Source organism: Ceratotherium simum, chromosome 37 (assembly GCF_057802395.1).
Source record: "Ceratotherium simum simum isolate JZ-2026a chromosome 37, ASM5780239v1, whole genome shotgun sequence".
Taxonomy (NCBI): domain Eukaryota; kingdom Metazoa; phylum Chordata; class Mammalia; order Perissodactyla; family Rhinocerotidae; genus Ceratotherium; species Ceratotherium simum.
In genome coordinates this window covers 20,185,000-20,204,495 of record NC_141936.1, presented here as the reverse complement: position 1 = coordinate 20,204,495, position 19,496 = coordinate 20,185,000, and the positions used below count along the sequence as shown (strand labels likewise).

Here is a 19,496-nt window from a genome sequence, read left to right as displayed (position 1 = left end):
CTTAGGCCTCCCACAGAAGACCCCATCCTCTGACGCTGGTGACTGAAGCAAGCTCTGTGTATACAGAATGGTGAAAGGGTCCAGCAGCAGTATTCCTGCAACCTAGCTCTTAACGTCCACTCTCAACTAATTTCTAATAAAAGCTCTTGGGGCCTGGAAAACTACAAGTGAGCAGAGGACATGATCCTCCTACTCCCTGAAAACGGGCTCTTGAATCAGAGTCAAATCCCAAATCACTCCTCTATAAACTGGCTGACTTTGGACAAATTACCTTCAATCTCAGTTTCCTACTCTGAAAAATGGGGATAACACTACTTCTCTTGCAGGACAGTTGTGACGATTAAATGATGAGATAATGTTCAGAAAGATACCCAACACTGGCCCATGCTCTGCCCTGTTGCCAGGTGATCTTGATAAATTACAAATTGGATCATGTTAAACCCCTGCTTAAAGTTTTTCAATGAATCCCTGTTGCCTTTGAAATAAAATCCAAACTCATTAGACTCCTTCAAGATCTGGCCACTGCCTACCTCATCTCTCACAACCCCCTGCAGCCATGAAGTCCCCCAGTTGCCCCACACGCATCTCCATGCCTCTCAAAATGCCCTCTCGCCTAGAATGACCTCTTTATTTTCTCCCAGTTTGTTCCTATTCATCTTCAAAACTCAGCTCAGAAACTATCTCTTGGGCCAGCCCTGATGGCCTAGTGGTTAAAGTTCGGTATGCTCTGCTTTGGCGGCCCGGGTCTGGTTCCCAGCCGTGGAACCACATCACTCGTCTGTCAGTAGCCATGCTGTGGTGGCAGCTCACACAAAAAGAGGAAGATTGGCAACAGATGCTAGCTCAGGGCGAATCTTTCCCAGCAAAAAAAGAACGAAAGAAAGAAACTGTCTCTTCAAAAAGGTTTTTCAGATCCTCAATCATCCTGGGCTTAACTCAATCAAAGAATTTACTATACTTTATCCTGCTTCCTGTTTGTCTGTCTTCTCACTAGATGATAAACTTCAGGAATAGGCTATATTGTTTTAGATCTGGACACCCAACAATCAGCCTATAGTAGATGCTTAATAAATGGTAAAGTATGAATAAAGACACCCAACGAAGCATGTAGACCTAAACTCTGCTCCCTTTGCAAGGAAAGTATGCAGCAGTCAAGAATTCTTTGTTTTTTCCCCCCCAAAGCCCCAGTAGATAGTTGTATGTCATGGTCACACATCCTTCTAGTTGCTGTATGTGGGACACGGCCTCAGCATGGCCAGAGAAGTGGTTCCTGGGTGCGCGCCCGGGATCCGAACCCGGGCCGCCAGCAGCGAAGTACGCGCACTCAACCTCTAAGCCACGAGGCCAGCCCGCAGTCAAGAATTCTTTCTGCCCTCTGTCTAGCCAAGGAAAGTTTTCTAATTGGAGAAGAATTTCAAATGGAGTTTACAAAAAACAAGAGCACCTAAAGCTTCATCTCAAAGCAGCTGGCATTCCCCTTCCCCACCCCACACTGGAATTGCACTTACCAGGGAAGGGCTAGCTAGGATGCAGTGGAAATTCCAATAGAAAGGAAGACCAGACAGCTCACTCCGCACCCGCAGTATCAGCGCCTCTGCCACGTGATCACAGGAGAAGGTGGCTTTGCCAGGGCAAGCAGTGTCCTTCAACAACGGGCGAAGCAGATCAGCCAAATGACAGAGAAAAGCCGCGGGGGGTGCAGTCAGACGCTTGTTCAGCTCCTAAAAAGACAGCAGGAGTTGTATAGGGTGAGGGTGCTCAAGGGCCTGACTCCCTCATAAGTAACAGCAAAGGAAAACTCTGGTTAACATGAAGAGAGCAGGCATGAGAGGAAGGGAAGATAAAAACATCGGCACAGGAAAGAAGATGACAAAAAGAAGAGTGATCAACGGTTCTAATTCACAATTCCACCTTGTACCATATGCAGTACAGAAACTAACACACACACTCACAGCCATACAGAAAGATCCCAGGGCTCTAGGGAGAAGGGCAGGGCATCCACTGGAATGGTCTCAACCTCATCCGACCTTCCTCGGCAACCTACAGGCTAGCAAGCTGGTTGACGTTAACGTCCCCTGACCTTCACCAGGAAGGAAATTATATCCACTACCATCCCACAGCAGGACTTCTCTTCCCACTTACCTTGGCTCGCTGGCTGACCACACTAGTGTCCACCTGTTCATGCCACACGTGGTGAAGATCTGAAACCAGCAAGGCATAGCCCTGCTTAGTGATATAAGCCTTGGCCAAGAGGGAGTCCTCGGCAAGCTGTAGCCACGCCCACGGCTGCATCAACAGGCCTTGTTCTAGTTCCTCCATCTGCAGGAGAGTCTTAACTCAGCAAAGCGCCCCAGGGTGCTGGAGGCCCGGGAGGGGCACCATTCAGACAGTCTATACCAAGTGAGTCTTGTGAAAATCTCTAATAAAACAGAAGGCATGGATTTACATTCTACACCCCTTTCCGCCACCTCCTACTCCCATATCCAACCAGCTGAACATCAATCTTATTACCTCTGGGCCACTAAACATCCATTTAGAATTTTGAGGGTTTTTTTTTTTTCATATTAAGTTCCTAGAAGGCATAAAATATCTCTTCTTTCCATAGTGTTTAAGCCTCAGCTTACTGATATTAGCACTTCTGCTTTCCAAGAATATAACTTAACGTGGAAACCGAAACCATTCTTGTTGCATCTTTATCACATTCCTGATAAATATGTCAATGCTATCCCTTACCAGAACTTCTAGAAGAGAAGAAATAGTTCTCGTCTTATAAAGCATCATAAGTCATAAGTGTCATGGGCAGGAAAATTCAAATTATTTGATCATTATCTGAAAACTCAGGAAGCTCTCAGAATTTCCAATATATATATCCTAAATATATATATATTCCCTATATATATACCCTAAATATATATATATTCCCTATATACATATTTATTCCCTAAATATATATATTTATTCCCTGAATATACATATTTCCCTAAATATATATATTTATTCCCTGAATATACATATTTCCCTAAATATACGTATATTCCCTGAATATACATATATTCCCTGAATATATATATATATTCCCTGAATATACATATATTCTCTGAATATATATATATATATTCCCTAAGACAGGGATTCTTAGTCTAGAGTCTACGTATGTGAATCCTCTGGAATTATATGCAAAATTTGTGCACACACACATATACCCATTTGGGGGGAAGAGGTCCACAGCTATCGACAAATTCTCAAAGGGATCAATGACACACAAACAGCTAATAAACTGTTTCCAGAAGCAAACAGAAAAGCCCCAAATCTCATTTCAAGAAGAGCCTGACCGACTAAGAAGTCATGAATACAAGCCCAGCACAGAGGGAGAGACAGTGAACTAACCTCCACTTCGCTCATCCCCCACATGCCCATCCTGAGGCACTGCCATCCATGACACCAGGCCTTGCTGTGCATGCTAAAACCAACCATCCTGGAAACCAACTTTTCTCCTTCAGCAACTACATTTGTAGCCATAACATCATAGATGTTCAGCAACTATGGCCACTTTACAGGAACTTTGATCATTTTTCCCATGGGTTAAAAAAAAAAAAAGGGATAGAATTTCTTTCATTATTTCCGTCTATAAGTACAAAGTGAAGTGGGGGAGAAATCTTAGAATATAAAGAAAATAACGAAACCCCTTAGATTTCATTAACACCGTTAGCAGGGTTCAGCTCCTCCAGGCATTCCTAATCTCAGTCTAAGCCATTATTCTTCCAACCGTAGTTTTTGAAGCGCAGTCTTGTAACACAGCTTAATTTGTACAGTCACTAGGTGAAATATAAATACATATTGTGATTTTTATTTGCTGCAGCCTTAAAACTCTGTTTGTTGGACGGCAGTACTTCAGTCACAAGCCCCACGTGCTGTTCCTACGGGGAGCAGATCTTGGAATGATTAAGCTAGCCCTCACGGGACCAGAGTTCCACGTTGCCAAAGGTCACGAAGGCAAGCGAGGTGGCCAAGCCCTTCTCTCCCTTAGAGGCGCTCCCCAGCTCGCACCAAAATTGGGTTGATTATCCTAGCCTGTCAGTTCGAAGCCAGAAGCTCAGGACCCTCAAACTGTATGGTTGTTTTTTGTTTTGTCTGGGGAGGCGGGGAAAGAATTAAAACGTGGCCAGTGTCAACAGGCCCCATAAAAAGGTCTGTGACATTCAGCACCAAAACCTGGGGTTAGCTGCTCCCACCACACACGTCCTGTTGACTCTGAGGCCTCTACATCCCACCTTTTTCTTTTTCCTTCGCGGCTGCCTTTAACCTTCACGTTAACCTGATTCACCCGTTTATTATTCTCGAATGACGGAGAGGAGCGCCGAGGGCCAGCAGCCGGGTGGGGTCGCTGAGAACCGGGGTCCGCACCAGTCGCGCCCCTCCGCCGGGAGCGCTCCTCAGCGCAGTTCCGCCGCCATCCTGCAGGGGGCAGCAGGGCCCTGGCGGCCATCCAGGATGGGCCACGCCCCGGCCCTCTGGGAGAGGACGAGCCCTCGCTCCCTTGACCACGGCCCCACCCCGGGAGCCCCGCCTGGCGTCCCGTTTCCACCCGGCCTCTATGGAGGGGCCTTCGCTGTACCCCATTCCATTGCTACAGCACCGGCTGCACTCAGGTGCGGCTCGGGTCCCCCGTGGGGGGTAACAAAGCCAGCAACCGCCTGCCTTCTCGCACCACGCCGCCCACCAAGGACCATCTCCCCAAACTCCGCCCCGCAGCCGGGAGGCGGGCTGCGCATGCGCGGCCCCGCGGCCCCGCCCACCCCCGGAGGCCTGCCCCAGAACCCGGGCCGTGCGCGGGCCCCTGCTGGGGATAAACGTCCTGTCCCGGGCCAGCCCGCAGGGTCAGAGCAGTCAGTCCCTCGCCGCCCGGCCCTCGCCCTGATTCGAGCCCGACCCCACCTACCGTGAGCGGCCACGAGAGCTCCCACCCTCCCAGCAGCAGGCCCGCCCTCGCAAACCGAAAGGCCTAGAGTACTGGCGTTCCCCCGCCACGGGGGGCGGGGTCTTGGGCCACAGGGGCGGAGCCCGGACCCCGCGTGGGCGGGGCATCTGGGCCCCCTGACCTGAGCTGATTGAAGGAGCGCTCGGAGCTGGAGGGCCACGTGGGCACGGCTGGGCGACCCGCCGGTGGGGAGGAGGAGGGTGGCCCTCCTTAGAGTCACTCTGGCGGAGTAGGAAGAAGGCCGGACGAAGTGCGGGAGAGGGGTCCCGGGATTTGTACTTGGTAAACTCAAGTCTCTTCCCTCCCCTCCCCCTACCTGTCCAATCTCTTTTTTTTTTTAATAAAACGAGGGGATTGAACTTCACTAGATAATCTCTCGGGTCCTCACCAGCACTCGAGTTGTTTAAGAGATGAGTCTCCCAGGCATAAATCCCATGGTCTGACCTCATCCTTTACCTTTCCTGTCTCCTCTCTCTCTCCATCCACCCACCCCCATACTTATGCTCCACCACCCCTGAGAAGTTGAAAATCCCTCAACTCGTCTTGTACTTTGTACAACTTATGGTTTTGCTCGAGCTGGATACCGGAGCCTTTTACCTCGCCATCCATTCTCCACGACCGAAAATCCTCCTCTTGTCAAGGCCAGCCTCAGTGCTGCTGCTTTCATAATGCCTTTCCCGCTATCCCCAATCAGAATGAATTGTTTCTCTTTCTTTGCATTGTTTTAATCTTTATTACAGACAGCTGCCTTCTTTGGATTTTAGTTAGTAATTACGTAGATTTTTTTAAACTGTAAGTGCCTTGAGAGGGCAGGGACCCTGTCTCATCCATATCTGTAGTTCCAGGACCTTGCACATGAGAGGCACTCAATAAATATTAAGTGGATGCTGGGGTTCAAGTATAGATAGTTCACAGGCAAAATCTTTCATTCATTCATGGCCCACGAAACTATGGCCCCTACTCTGGAACTGTTAGGCTTAATTAAGAGAAGGCAACACACCTATGAGGAAATGAGACCTTTAGGTGGGTCCATTTTACACACACACACACACACCCTTTCCTTAGGAGAAAGTAGGCCTGGAAGCTGACTCTCCAGCAAGCTGGGAGATAGGGCTAAACTAACCAGGACAGAAGTAGGAGTCGTAGTAATTACTGGGGCCTAAGTTCTCTGCTAGACCCTGGGCATTGCTCCCCAAAGCTAGGCAGCAAGTCGGCTGTCTCTCCTGGCTCAGAGGGCCCTCCTTCCTCATTCCCATGGTCTTCAGGCAGCGGGCAGAGGCAACGGAGGGGCTGGGGGATGCAGGGACACAGGTTTTGAATGGGGAGAGGAAGCTCGTACTCTTGAGCAGCCTTCTCCCTGGACTTCTTAGGCATCCAAGCCTCTTGGGCAGCGAAAGGAGATGGCAGCCCTTGACCTAGGCCTCGCTCAAGCTGTGTGCCTGCAAAAGAGAAGCTAGTCAGGCCGCTGCACAACCCAGGGAGTGATGACCTCCTGGCCATTCCCCAGTCTACTGGGGCCTGGCCTCAACTTACCAGGAATGGTGTTCTCCAGGAGGAAGCCCAAAAGTCCAGCCAGGAAGATGGGCTCTCTGAGCAGCGAGCGCAGTAACACATCCAAGGGGCTCCAGCCTGCAGGGGGTTGGGGCCAGGCAGGAAGGGAACTCTGATCCCGTGCAGGGCCAAGGGGTCTTATACTTCCAGACCTAAACCTAAGTCTTGGATTAAGAACAGATCTTTCTGAATTGTCATTCCATCCCCCCACCTTTGTCCCACTACTCCCATTTCCCATACCCAGGCCCTTCCCACTGGATCCCTGCTCAACACTCAGTCTTCTGAGCATCCACCTGCCCCTCCAGATATGCTTTGATAGTTCCAGGCTCCATGTCTAGAAAGTTTGGTATTAAAAGCCCCAACCTTATTTCCCACTCTTACCTTCTATGCTCTAGCCTGGGTTTCTCAACCTTAGTACTAGTGACATTTTGGACCAGATGATTCTTTGTTTGAGGGGGGCTGTCCTGTGCATTGCAGGATGTTTAGTAGCGTCCCTCTACCCACTAAATGCCAGTCATAATCACCACTCCCGTTTGTAACAGCCAAAAATGTCTCCAAACATTCCCTGTGGGGCAAAATCGTCCTTGGTTGAGAACCACTGCTATTTGCTAAGCTGAGCTAACAAACTAAGCTATTGCTGCTCCCAGGACATACCCTACGACTTCCTACCTCCATGTCTTTGTTTATGATGGCTCCTCCACCAGGAATGACCTTCATCTCACCAAATATAGTTACATCTGACCATCCTTCAAGACCAGCTCAATGTTACTTTCTCCATGAAACTTACCTGGACCATCTCAAAGAGAAGCCATCTCTCTCACCGCTGAGCACCACAGCTCTTTATCTGAAACTTTCCTGGTATATTCCCACATGTCTCATCTCTTTTACTAGACTTTACCATCTAGAGGCACCTTTGTATCCCAAGGGGCTAGCATGGTACTCGATAAATATTTGCTAAACAAATGGATGAACTGTTGACACCAAAGCCCACAGATGGGTATGGGGCCTGGAGTCCAGAGCGCCTGAAGCCTCAAGCCCTTGCTTTCCCGCTGCTGAGTGACTCCCCCCCGTCCCCACTCCTCCCACCTGTGCTCAGGAGGACCAGGGCTTCCTGAAGCCACCTTGGCAACAGCAGGGCCATGAAGATGGAGAAGCCAACAATGAAGACATTCCGCCCGGAGTCAATGTCAGCCAGGTGGAAGCTGGAGAATCCAGTAGCCAGAACCACAGCCTGGGTCACCCCCAGCACCCCGCCTGTCTCGAACGGAAGTGATCGAAGGGGTTGAGAGAGGGCTGGTACAGCGGGGAGTGTTACAGGGCGGGGCGGGTTGTGATGGAGAGAGACAACCCAAAGGCTCATTTCTGATTCTGCCAGAAGCCCAGTCAAGAGGCCAAGATATGGGGCTGAGAAAATGTGGGCAGCTGATGCATGCTCATACCCATATATCAGGGAGGCTATTCAGAAAGAAGGGTGCCAGCCACAACAAGTTGGTCACGCTGGGGGGTACTGGTTCAATACCAGTCTTGCTGATACATCCACTTACCAAGCACAGATAGCGGGATGGTGGTGAGGAGCTGGGCCAGCCTTGGGGAGAGCCCCAGGGCCATGCAGAGCAGCCCCACCAAGTGGGCCACTCGCCGAGATCCAGCCTACGTGAAGAGGAGACAGTAGAAGACACAGCCACCTCCTTGACTGTTCAAAGGTTTTGCCTGGCTGGCCCCTTCTCGTCATTTGGACCCCAACTCGAATGTTACCCTTCCAAGAAGCATCCCTGACAGAGTGCTGGGCACAGCTGGCAGTCAGTCAATGTGAGTGCCCTTCCCTCTCCTGCATCACCAGCTCTCCCGCCGGCACCCCCGTCCACATACCTGGAGAAGACTCACTGTGCCCACATTGGGGAAGCTGGATGCAGTGCCCATGGGGCTCCCCAACAGCCCGGCCAGCACACTGCCCAGACCCTCTAGGCTCAGCCCTCGACTGCAGGCATGTGGAGGTGGAGAAGGGAACTGCAGCAACCGACCACACAGGGCGTAGCAGCCCAGGGAGCTGGTGGAGGCTGCAAAGGCCATGGAGATGCCTGCAGCCAGAGCCCTGGGCGTCAGCAGGGGCCAGTCCCACTCAGCTGGGGAGGGAGAAAGAGCCACCTTGGGGCCAGACTCGAGTCTGGAGCAATCCCTCTGCCTCCAAAGGCCTATGCCACAAGAACCCTAGAGGCCCCTTTGTCTTTGCAGATAATGTCTTGGGACAGAACCACCAAACTCTCAGGATAAAGACCCATCCCTTTACCATGGTCTACAAGGGCCTTTTTGGTCTGACACTTACCTCTCTCTCTCTAGCCTCATCTCCCACCACACTCTGCCTCACTGCCTTCCCTCCAGATACACTGGCCTTGTTTCAGTCCCCTGTACTTGCTGAGCTGCCAGCTACCACAGGGCCTTTGCATATGCTGTTCTGTGCACCTAGAATGCTCTTCTGTCTTGCCTTCACCCAATTAGCTCTTACTCATCTCTCACATCTCAGCTCAGTGATCACTTCCTCAAGAATTCCTTTCCTGACATCTCTGATAAAGTCAGATTCCCCATTATAAGCACTCATCGCACAATGTACCTCCACTTTGCTACACTTACCACGTGCAAATTTTACATTTACTTGGGTGACTATTTAATTAGTATCTGTATTCCCCAATAGATTATAAACTTCCTGAGCATAGGTACTATGTCTGTCATGTTCATCACCATGTCCCCTGTCATAGGCCTAGCACATAATCAGCATTCAACAGACCTTTATTAAATTGATGAATGAGCACATTTCATATAAAATGTCTCAAAAGCAATCTTCATATAGAGGTTACCAACTCCAGTGCCTATGGGGGGAGGTAACAGAAATGTGTAAATTGGGTAAGGAGTACAGTAGGGAGTGGTGGGGCTTATAGATGTCTGTTAAGACTAAGTAAAACACCTCTGGTGAGGGGCTGGCATGCCCCTCCAACTGGCAATTTCTCTCCCTTGTGTGTTTTGAGAAAACATAGGATTTAACTCAGAAATGAAATTCATTAAATCTTGAGTTTAAAGAAACAGACACCTTTATTTGAGTGAGAGGATGGAGGACTAGGAGAACACCTACCAGGGTGAGGCAGCCAAAACCACGGTGCCTTGGAGGGGGCAGACAGCTCCAGGGGGATGATGCTGAGACCCAGAAGGGCAGCGACGATCCACCCACAGGCCACTGGGATCAGCACCTGAGGGGCGAGACTGAGACAGAAAGAATCCCTCCCCCAGAACCTTCCAAGCCAACCTGGGAGGGGCAGACAAAAGCCAAAAAGTAGGGGCCGAGCGAACGTTCTATGCCAGCCCTTCTACCTTCAACGCCCCTGCCCAGACCCCTTGTACCGAGAGGAGCCGGAAGGCAGGGATGCGAGTGTGAGGTGAAGAGGATGAGGCTGGCCTCCAGGGGCGTGGGGATAACTGGCAGGAGCCCAGGTGCTGAGAACAGACCACCATGAGCAGGATAACCCTAGGAGAGGGAAGGAGCTTTAGAAGCAAGAGGAAAGAGGCATCCTGAGGGGTGGTTAACAGATGTAGGAGTGGCAGAAAACCATAAAAAGGGGCCCCAGAGAAGAAAGCATCCATGGAAACGGGAAGGAGACAGTGTGAGGGTCAGGAAGACCGAATAAATCCAGCAAAAGTCCCGATTCCAAATCCACAAAGTGTTGTCCCTGCTCAGATCACTGCTGAATCTGGTGGGGCCAGCAGCTCTGCCCTCCCCCAGTCCCACACACCCCGCTGGTCACCACCCCACGCCTCTCAGGACTTACGTACAGCGAAGCCAGTCCCCAGTGAGTGGAGCAGAACAGGGCCACCTCCCTGTGGACAGAGAGCCCTGCCGCCACCAGGCTGGGGGCCAGCACTAGGGGCCCACAGTGGGGGAACAAGTGGCCAGGACCCCCCAGCAGTCCCAGCATGCCTTGCAGCAGCCCAGACACCACCACGGCCCCAGACACCTGGTGGAGTGGAATGGAGGACAGAGAGAGAACATTCTGCTCAACCAAGTTGACCTCAGCCTAGACTTCTTAACTAATCCCAGGATCCAGGAGTGGGTCCCTCCTGCAGAGCATCTCAGTCCCTGCAAAATGGAAACAAGAGCCTCCCCAATCGTGGACCACCCTTAGCCCTCCTGCTCCCCCTCTCCAGGCACTCACCTCTCGGAGAGAAGTGTTCCAGGATTCCAGGCCAGGGCAGCCAGGTCCCCCACACAGGCGCAGCACGAAGGAGGCTGGGAAAAGTTGGGGGCATGGAGAGAAGAGAAGGAAATGAAGACCCGCTGCTCTTCAGTCCTAGCTGGTGCCTGGCACAGCTCTAAGACCCCACAGTGCCCTTACCAGTCCCATCATTGCCCAATCTCAGTCCTGCACTCACCCACACCTGTACGCTCAGACTAGCACCCAACCCTGCCCTCACCCTGTGTCCTTGCTCTGTGCTCACAGTTTCCAGGTGTCCGGATGGCCAAAGGTAGCTTCTGGCTGGTCAGCACCAGAGCAGGGACAAGGAACTCTAAGGATGGAGCCTGGACAAGAGGCAGCCTGTAGGAACAGCAGCCCCGGCAGGTCTGGAAACCTGTGGCAACTGTAAGGACTCCCCAAGACTCTCCTACCCCCGGGGGCCCTGCCCCTCTCTCTCCGGGGAGTCCCCCTCACCTGCTGCCCATCCAAGTCTGCAGGGTGGTAGACACACCACATGAGAAGAGGCTGGAGGCCAGGAGCTGGGCAGGGGAGTAAGAGAGTCCTCCTGGGGGGAGACTTCGCAGCAGGAGCAGGTGGGAGGCACACAGCAGAGAAGCCAGGACCAAGATGTGCTGCAGGTGGAGGGATGGGAAAGGGCAATCTTCAGAAATAGACAGAAATACCTATTTCCAGAGCGTTTCTCATGCCACATCTACTCCCCCACAGACCCTATTAAGCCGGCACCAACTCCTGCACCTCTGCGTCCTACCTGCAGAGCCAGAAGACAGCTGAGGCCCCAGGGAGGAGGCCCACCCGGAGAAGCCCCAGAGCGAGAGGAGGGATTTTGGACAGCAGGCCGCAGTGGCGTTGGTGGCAGAGGAGCCAGGGAATCTTGGGAGCCCACGGAGCACAGCTGGATGGGATGGGGGGGTGGTCGGCTCATGCTGCCCTGCGTTTTGTCTTGTCTTGGCTGGCGTGGGCCAGACTTAAGCAGAGAGTAAGAGGTCAGAGTTGAGTGAAGCTAGCTGCCTGGAGTGGGGAGGAGGTGGGGTGTCAATGAAGCGGAGAGAAGGGATGAGGATTTGGGTCAGGACATGGCCCTTTCGCCTTTGCCCAGCTCCTTTCACCTTTGCCCAGCTCTTGTGCAAATTCCATCACCCATTAACCGGGCAGCCATGTTCTGGACCCTCCCCCCAAGAATCTCCACCTAGAGCCCCTGTTCCAGGCTCCAGAAAGCAGGGTAGAAGGGGTGGGGAGGAGACCTATAAAACAACCTGGGGAGATGTTACAGACTGTATTCGCTCCTCACCCCGCCATTTCGAACCATCACTCTTACACCACAGTTCTCCACCCTTCAGGGTCAAGACCGCTGGACAATCTCAAAAGACAATGCAAGGGCCACATCCCTACGTTGTGCATGACAACAGCCATGACCACAACTCCGTGTAATGTCCTCACAGTAACATAAAGGAGAAATAAAAGTAATTTATAACAACAGGTATTTAGATATGCGAAAGCTTGGGCCCAGCTAAAGCAGAAGACGATGAAGTGGTTCAGTGCCCAGCCCCATCTGTAGAATCATCGTGGGTGTGACAGCTACGATGCCAACTGATACTGGTCTTTCCTGGCGGCTCATGTACCACAGGCAGTGCTGCCATCGGTGACCCGAGGCTCCAAAATAGTGAACAGGTTCTTGGTAAAGTGCTGAATAAAGTAAGGTACAGTTTTAACTTACACGGAGGTGCAGTCCTGGCAAACTGAATCTTCTTCAAAATGTGCAAAAACTGGCTTGCGTTTACATGTAAAAAGTTATTTAGTTATAGGTGTCCTATACATGATGTCCAGCTGGTCATTCAAATGTTGTCTTGAGAATTCTTCATAATAAGGGAGATCCTGAGCGTCCTGCCCAGGCTGGCTAAATGCCGGTAGCATCCCTTACAACGTGTCAAAAAATGCCCCATAAATTTCCAAAATGCCCCCTAGGGGGCAGTACCACCCCTGCTGTGGATCATCTTTAAAAGTCCCAAATACCCTCATCCAGCTGCCCAGGATGTTTTCCTTCTTCCAATGATAACTCAGCCTTGGACTTAACAACACTGACTACCACCGTGTGTCAGACCCGACTGAAGTCAGGCTAGAGAGAGGTGTCCTGGGGCTTGTCCTCAGTGAGCTCATGGGGCTCTGCTGGATCCTCAGCTTGGCCTCTCCACGCGATGTGCCTCAGGACCCACAAGGATGCTGCTCACTCAGAACTTGTGACAGACAGGGCAACCCCAGGCATGGTACAGTCACCATCTATGCCCCGTGGCAGCCAAGTCGAGCAGTGCTGGGGCCCCCAGGGTGCTGGAAGCAAGGACGAGGGGAAGTTTGACATGGGAGCCTGAGCCTGTGACTAACAGGGAAGTTCTCGCTCTCTTTTTTTTTTTGTGAGGAAGATCAGCCCTGAGCTAACATCCGTGCCCATCTTCCTCCACTTTATATGGGACGCCGCCACAGCATGGCCCGACAAGTGGTGCGTCAGTGCGCGCCGGGGATCCGAACCCGGGCCGCCAGCAGCGGAGCACATGCACTTAACCGCTACGCCACGGGGCCGGCACAAACAGGGAAGTTCTGATATGGGGCTCAGAGAGAAGGAATTGTAGATGACGGGACCAGGCAGGAGGGAGGCTCAGAAGGCAGACACGGGGCGGGGCAGAGGTTCTTCAGGGGCTGCCGCCGAAGGAAGAGGCCAGGCCATGCAATGGAAACTGTTTATTGAAACCTCAGTTCTACAAAAGCGTGAAAAATCCAGATACAAAGCGGCGGCCAGAGAGGCCTGTGAAGAGAAGACCCGGGAGAGGAACCGGAAGAGAGGGAAGCCCAGGAGCAGGGTACTAAGAAGAGAGGGCTGGAAGACAAGAGGGCAAGGCTGAAGGTCCCAGCAGGCCCTGGCTCCTTTGGACTACATCCAGGGGACAGGTGTGGAGAGGGCTTCCCACCTTCCCCACCTTCCCTCCACAGCTTCTACCTTGGCCTGATCAGCCCCTGGCTCTCCGGCTCCAGGAACATCACACAGACCAGTCAATGTCCCCCGTACCCCCACCCTCGCCATCCCCCCATTTCTCCCATCACCAACCATTATCCTTCCATCCTGGGGAGCTCAAAAACAAGTCTAGAAGAGCCCAGGGGAGGTGGAGAGAGAGGGGCTTCTCCTCTGCCCAGCTGTGACATGCCCCTGGTCACTGAGCTCACTTTCCCAGGTACCATCACTGCCCTGGCCAGGCAGCCAGCCACTGAGCCTAGGAGAGTGAGTGACCTTCAGTCCTTCTGCCCCACAACCCCTTAAGCTCCATCACCCAGGAGGACAAGGGACCAGCCAAGCACCCAGAGAGGTAGAGAGGATCTAAATCAAGCTGTGCTCCTCCAGGTTCTCCCTAGGGACTCCCAAGTCCTCTGCGTGCACTCCTTGGAGCCCTATCTAGCCTGGGAAAATGAAAGACTTGAGGCGGGCCAGCTCCATGATGTTGAGAAGGGAACACTGCTGGGGCTGTGGGAGCAGAGGAAGCACTGGGCTCCAGGGCCAGGGGGGAGCCAGGCCGTGGGAGTGGTACCAAGGGCTGGGGGGCCCCGTGGGGACCGTACGGTTGAGGTGGCGGCAGGCGCGGCAGGTTGTGGAGTCTCTCTGGAGCTTCTGGCAAAGGGGGCAGTTATGGAGAAGAGTGGGAGGGGCGGGAGGGTCTGGAGGAGGCAATGGTGGGGGAATCAGCGAGGCCAGAACGCTGGCCCAAAGTGAACGCAGCCCTACATCGCCTTCCAGGCAGCTGGAGACGTTAGCAGGACACGGCAGGCACTGTGGCACGGGAGAAGGTGTGCAGGGTTCCAAGAGGCAGCTGGAGGCCAGTCCAAGGTCCGGGGGGCCAGGTGGGGGGCTGCAGGACAGCCCCAAGGACTGGTGTATCACAGCCACCGATGCCACAGCCAGGGCCACACTGCTCACATAGGCCATGGCTAACAGGCAGGAGAGCTGTAGAATAAAGGGTCAGAAAGGTCAGCACCCAAATACCCTTCCCCCCAAACCTGCTTCTGACTGTCTTTAACACCCCCACCCCTTGTCACTAGAAAGTGACAGCCCACTCAAGCCCCCTATTCTTCCCGACCCCTCCTCACCTTTGCCAGCCGCTGGCAGAGGGAGCCCAGGGCCAGCTGCCAGGCCGGCTGCTCGAGCAGCACACACAGGTCTGTGTAGGTGTACCAGCCCCGCCGCCGGCCCTGCTGCTCGGCCACACTGTTGGAAGAGGAGAAAAGACACTCTGCAACTCTCCTGCAGCTGGCCCAATAGCGCCTTCATTCCCCCGGGAACCCACCAGGAAACGCTGGGGGGCTTGTTAAACATACAGAGTCCTAGGCTACCTGTTGATCCAGAAACAGGATGAGACCAAGACCTGTATTTTATTTTTATTTATTTTTTTTGTGAGGAAGATCAGCCCTGAGCTAACATCTGTTGCCAATCCTCCTCTTTTTGCTGAGGAAGACTGGCCCTGGGCTAACATCCATGCCCATCTTCCTCCACTTTATATGGGACGCCGCCACAGCATGGCCTGACAAGTTGTGCGTCAGTGCGCGCCCGGGATCCAAACCAGCGAACCCCAGGCCGCTGCAGCGGAGTGCGTGCACTTAACTGCTTGTGCCTCCGGACTGACCCCCAAGACCTGTATTTTAAATGAGCTTCTTCCACCCTCCCAAAGATGATTATGAAGAGGGCAGACAGGTTTGGCAACCACCACCTTGGGTGATTCTCTTTCCTGTCTCCTCCCTCCCCCCAGTTACACAGACCCTCATCTCTGTCTAGTCCTATGGCTTAGGCCTCAGCCCCCAAATCCCTCGAGCCCCTCTTCCCAACTCCTAGAACCTACCAGCTCTCCAGCCAGCTCAGCACCTCAAAGATCTCCCGAGGGTCAGTGTAGAGACGCCAATCCTGTGGGCAGGAAGAGAAGGGCACCAAACCAGGCCCAGGTATGAGACACAGTTATTCAATAACCACAGTTGCAGAAGCAACTACAACCACCACTACAGCTAACACTTAGCACTTACTGTGTGCCAGATACTGTTCCAAGAGCTTTTACATATTAACTTGTTTAATCACCACGTATCTGGTATACTCCATTAAGGGCAATGGGAGGAAATAATTCTGAGAATGGTCCATGCCCATAGGGAGCTCAGAGTCTAGAGACAAGGAAATTCTGGAACCCAATAAGATGAGCTCTGACTCAGAGTGTGCCCTGTTGGGCCTGGAGGAATGGGGAGGATGCTCCATTTCTGGCCTCACCACACTAGGAACCTCCAAAGTCTGTGGTTAGTGCAGAAGAACTAGGAAGGGAAGACACTAACAAGGAAAGACACAAAGAGAATAGGCAGAAAGAGAAATGAACAAAAAACAGAAGGTTGAGAAAGAAAAGAAAAAGGTGAAAGGAACATAAAGATGGGCCAGGGAAACACAGCGAGAAAAAGAACAGCTACTCACCATGGCACTCAGGAAGCCCCTCTCCAGGGCATTGAGAGTGGGCACGGCCACGCCCCCGGCAGCCCCCCATTCATCATTGAAGACCTCTTCCTCCTCCCCTTCATCATACAGGTACTTACTGGCTACCATCTGCAGAGGAGCCAGAGGCGGCATCAGTAGAGCTCACAGCTGGCTCCTGGCTCACCAGGGAGATGAAGGGGAGGGGGCGTCTTACCATGGAGATCAGGAACAAGTCAGAGGATGACACGTGCTGTAGGTAGTCGGGGTTTCGGTGCCGGAGGCGCTCAATGTACACCAGAGCTAGCATCATCGCACATGGGGAGATGCATGCCTCCCTGCACAGTAGAAAGGCCCAGGAATTAAACCCAAGGGTCTTTCAGCTCTTGTAACTCTTATGATGCTCATCTCTGTGTCTTTACATTTTCTCTTTAGAAAGAACTATTCCCCACTCCCTAGGACCCAAACACTCTCCTCCTGTCCCCCTCAATTCTGGGCTCACCGGGACACATGGGCTACATATTTCTTCTGGAGTCGGCGAATAGGGCTGGGGGCCGCCTTCTGGAGCAGTTCCACAGCAATGTCTGCAGGGGGCAGAAGGAAGGCAGAGCAAGTAAACAACTCTCCCCAACTAGTCCCCAGGGCTATCAGCAGAAGACCCAGACTTATATTATCTGAGGCCTTGGGGACAGGACCATAGTAACAAAACACACATCAAATTCTCCCACGCTGAGACAAAAAGCCCATTCCAAGTTTGAGTTTCAGCTCCTTCCAGCAAGAAGCCTTATTTTCCTGTCGCCTGAAATTATCTAGATTCGTCTTCCACTCTTACTCATTTGAGAAAACAAACATGTCTTGTTTATTTGGGAAACATATGATGGATATCTTCAGAAAATTAAAACTTTCTGGTAAAAATAACTCAAGAGTGATATGGAGTTGTAAGATACCAATGTTTTTTACTCATTTGGGCTAAAGATATGTGAAATATAAACTGGGTGCTTACACCAACTACCAATGAACCAGCTATGAGGAGACAGTAGCTCATGGGGTACACCTAGAGTCATTGTGGTGACTGTCGACAACCCCATTCGCATGCCTCTCACTCGCCCCGTCACACAACACTGTCGAACCTGCCACAGGGCTGGAGAGCTCCTCCAGGCTACAGTCAGCTTCCCAGTCCCAGCCATAATAGAGTCTCCTTCGGATCCGGGCACTCAGCTTCTGGTGTCCCGGGAGGAACTGAAACAGGGCAGGAGGCGGGTGGAGAGTGAAGGGCAGCGAAGGGTATGATGGAGATCCTGGCTCCGGGCTGGAAGCGGGGTGCGGAGAAGCAGGCCTGCCTCACTACTAGTGGGGGCTGTGCCCCACCCAGCCCGGCGATCTCTGGATTGTTTGCCAGTGGCGGCCTGTCCACAGGGGGAGGAACCCTCCTCCGCCGAGGGCTCCCAGGAGAGGTTCTCAGAAGGGCCCCGGCTGGCCACCCCTATCCCCATTTCTGTACCCGGCGGCTCACCCTCAGGGCCCAAGCAGCCCGGGCCTCGAGTAGGCAAGGCTCGAGCGGCTGCCGCCCGGTTCTCGGGCAAGACCGTCAGGCGAGCTCGCAGTCCCGATCGGGCCCCGAGGGGAGCGCCCGGGGTCCCGGCTCCAAGCGCCGGGAGGCCGGGGAGGGGGCGGGCCGCGCACTCACCGTGAAGTCCTGGAAGCCGGTGAGGGAGAAGGCGCCTTCTTCGTCCAGCAGGAGCCCGGCCAGGTCCATCGCGCCGCACCAGCCGCTGCCCTGCGAAGGGGGAAGGGAAGGGAAGGAGTCGTAGTGAGGCCACGGAGCCGGTCCTGCCCGCCTGTCCACCTGCCCGCCGGCCTCGCCCGCGCGCACCGCCGCCCTCGCCAGTGCAGCCCCCTCCCCTCGCGCCGGCGGCGGCAGGCGGGGCCCGGGCAGGCGGGCGCCTCTTCCTGTTCCGCCCGGGCGGGGCTCCGGCCTCCGGACTCCGAGCGTGGGGCTCGAGAGCCGGGGCGCTCCCCTCGCGGAGCGGAGAGGAGACCTGGCTGCGAGGCGCGGACCGTGCCTATGCCGCCCCGCGCGTCTGCCCCGCGTTGACAAGCCGCGGAGGTGTCGCCGGCGAGTCAGCGCCCGGCACTTCCTGCCGCCCGCTGGGCCGAGCCGCCGGCCCCGACCGCCAGGAAGGAGCCGCACTGAGCCCGGGCAAGTCACGGAGCTGAGCCCCACGTGCCCTCATCTGAGAAACGGGGAGACTGCTAGGGGACCATGCCGCACTGAGGATGAACGAGCCCGGCTGACCTTTTCGTACCCATGTAGATGTTAATATCAGTAAAACAAAGACGCCGGGCAGCGAGTTGCTCTGATTTTTTTAAAGTGGAGATAAACCATAAACACACAGAGAAATGTACATAAAAAGCCTCAGAAAGGATACAGAAGAAATTTAACAGTGGGCGAACTGTGGACCAGGTGCCAAGGAAACTTACTTTTAGCTGTATACCTTCCTTTTAGTATAGTTTGAAAATTTAAACCTAACTACGTATTTTCTAGGGTTATTGCAGATTAAATGATCTCAAGAGAATATTAAGCGCCTGGTACGTTGTAAGCCTCAATAAATGGTGTTAACCTGCCCCCCAAAGAGTAAACACAGGGTTTTATTTTTAAACTCACCCCCCGATCCCAATCTCCTGATTGAGCAAAGGATTGGAAGGAGCTTCGATACGTGGAGGCGGGAAAGTTTACAGAAAGAGATGGGGAGGAAACAACTTTTCAGAGTTGTTTGAGTTGTGAAGCTGTTTTGGAGTCTGTCGCGTCACGCGCTGGTGTTTGTTTATCCGCGGAGGGGAGGGAACTGGGAGGGCAGTATGTCGAGGGCTGAGTAATAGGATGGCCGCCGCCCTCCCAGAGCAGAGGCTGATCCTACCGGGGATACTGGGCATCTGTAAGCCCCCTTCCAGTCCCTTCGGTCCGATTCGCACCGGGAGTACCCGGCCAGCACCCGCCTCCCTAGCTGCCCTGCCTACCCAGGGAGAGGAAACCAGGCTGGGGTAGGGAAACGCAGAGACACGGTCCTTCCATCAGGCAGACTCAGAGACAGCCCAGTCAGCGACCTGGGTCGCGACTTCACCAGCCAGAGCACGCACCTGCGCAGAAGCAGGGTCCCTGGCCGCCGCCAGCGCGCAGGCGCGGGCCGCCCAGTCCCGGCGGTTAGGCCGCGTCACGTGACGGGGTCGCCGCTCCGCTGTCACGTGACGT

General features: G+C 53.5%; 3 protein-coding genes across 12 annotated transcripts in view; all 3 read right to left on the bottom strand.

The window, feature by feature from the left end:
* NHEJ1 (non-homologous end joining factor 1) overlaps positions 1 to 5,033 on the bottom strand; it is a 77,453-nt gene extending 72,420 nt beyond the window's left edge. The window contains exons 1-3 of one of the 5 annotated variants that reach the window (XM_004427572.3): positions 4,940 to 5,033; positions 2,143 to 2,319; positions 1,509 to 1,721 (exon numbers count right to left, since the gene is read on the bottom strand). In XM_004427572.3, coding sequence (XP_004427629.1) covers positions 1,509 to 1,721; positions 2,143 to 2,319 — 390 coding nt within the window. In that variant the 5' untranslated portion in view covers positions 4,940 to 5,033. Of the gene's footprint in view, positions 1 to 1,508; positions 1,722 to 2,142; positions 2,420 to 4,271; positions 4,704 to 4,939 lie in introns of those variants that run through there. The other 4 variants (XM_087424803.1, XM_087424807.1, XM_087424804.1 and 1 more) reach the window with 4 other exon arrangements.
* A 1,088-nt stretch (positions 5,034 to 6,121) lies between these two features.
* SLC23A3 (solute carrier family 23 member 3) lies at positions 6,122 to 12,131 on the bottom strand. 3 transcript variants are annotated; one of them, XM_087424802.1, is made up of 12 exons: positions 11,519 to 12,131; positions 11,224 to 11,381; positions 10,988 to 11,109; positions 10,729 to 10,802; positions 10,349 to 10,530; positions 9,920 to 10,043; positions 9,654 to 9,768; positions 8,399 to 8,652; positions 8,074 to 8,179; positions 7,616 to 7,783; positions 6,512 to 6,607; positions 6,122 to 6,417 (listed from the first exon to the last, which is right to left on the bottom strand). In XM_087424802.1, exons 1-12 carry the CDS (start codon positions 11,690 to 11,692, stop codon positions 6,128 to 6,130), a joined length of 1,863 nt encoding a protein of 620 aa, XP_087280928.1. In that variant the 5' UTR covers positions 11,693 to 12,131; the 3' UTR covers positions 6,122 to 6,127. The 3 variants fall into 3 exon arrangements, with proteins under 3 accessions (XP_087280928.1, XP_004427631.2, XP_014640797.2); XM_004427574.3 differs by having other exon boundaries at positions 11,012 to 11,109; positions 11,519 to 11,768; XM_014785311.2 differs by lacking the exon at positions 8,399 to 8,652 and having other exon boundaries at positions 9,654 to 9,699; positions 9,911 to 10,012; positions 11,012 to 11,109.
* Positions 12,132 to 13,485: 1,354 nt separating this feature from the next.
* On the bottom strand, positions 13,486 to 19,364 carry CNPPD1 (cyclin Pas1/PHO80 domain containing 1). Of its 4 annotated transcripts, none has more exons than XM_087424800.1 (9): positions 19,265 to 19,359; positions 17,934 to 18,023; positions 17,377 to 17,485; positions 16,749 to 16,830; positions 16,464 to 16,584; positions 16,250 to 16,378; positions 15,642 to 15,703; positions 14,896 to 15,013; positions 13,486 to 14,752 (listed from the first exon to the last, which is right to left on the bottom strand). In XM_087424800.1, the coding sequence occupies exons 2-9, from the start codon at positions 18,000 to 18,002 to the stop codon at positions 14,207 to 14,209; spliced, it is 1,236 nt and encodes a 411-aa protein (XP_087280926.1). In that variant the 5' UTR covers positions 18,003 to 18,023; positions 19,265 to 19,359; the 3' UTR covers positions 13,486 to 14,206. The 4 variants fall into 4 exon arrangements, with proteins under 4 accessions (XP_087280926.1, XP_087280925.1, XP_087280927.1 ...); XM_087424799.1 differs by lacking the exon at positions 19,265 to 19,359 and adding an exon at positions 18,912 to 19,258; XM_087424801.1 differs by lacking the exon at positions 17,377 to 17,485 and having other exon boundaries at positions 19,265 to 19,364.
* Between the last annotated feature and the right edge of the window lie 132 nt (positions 19,365 to 19,496).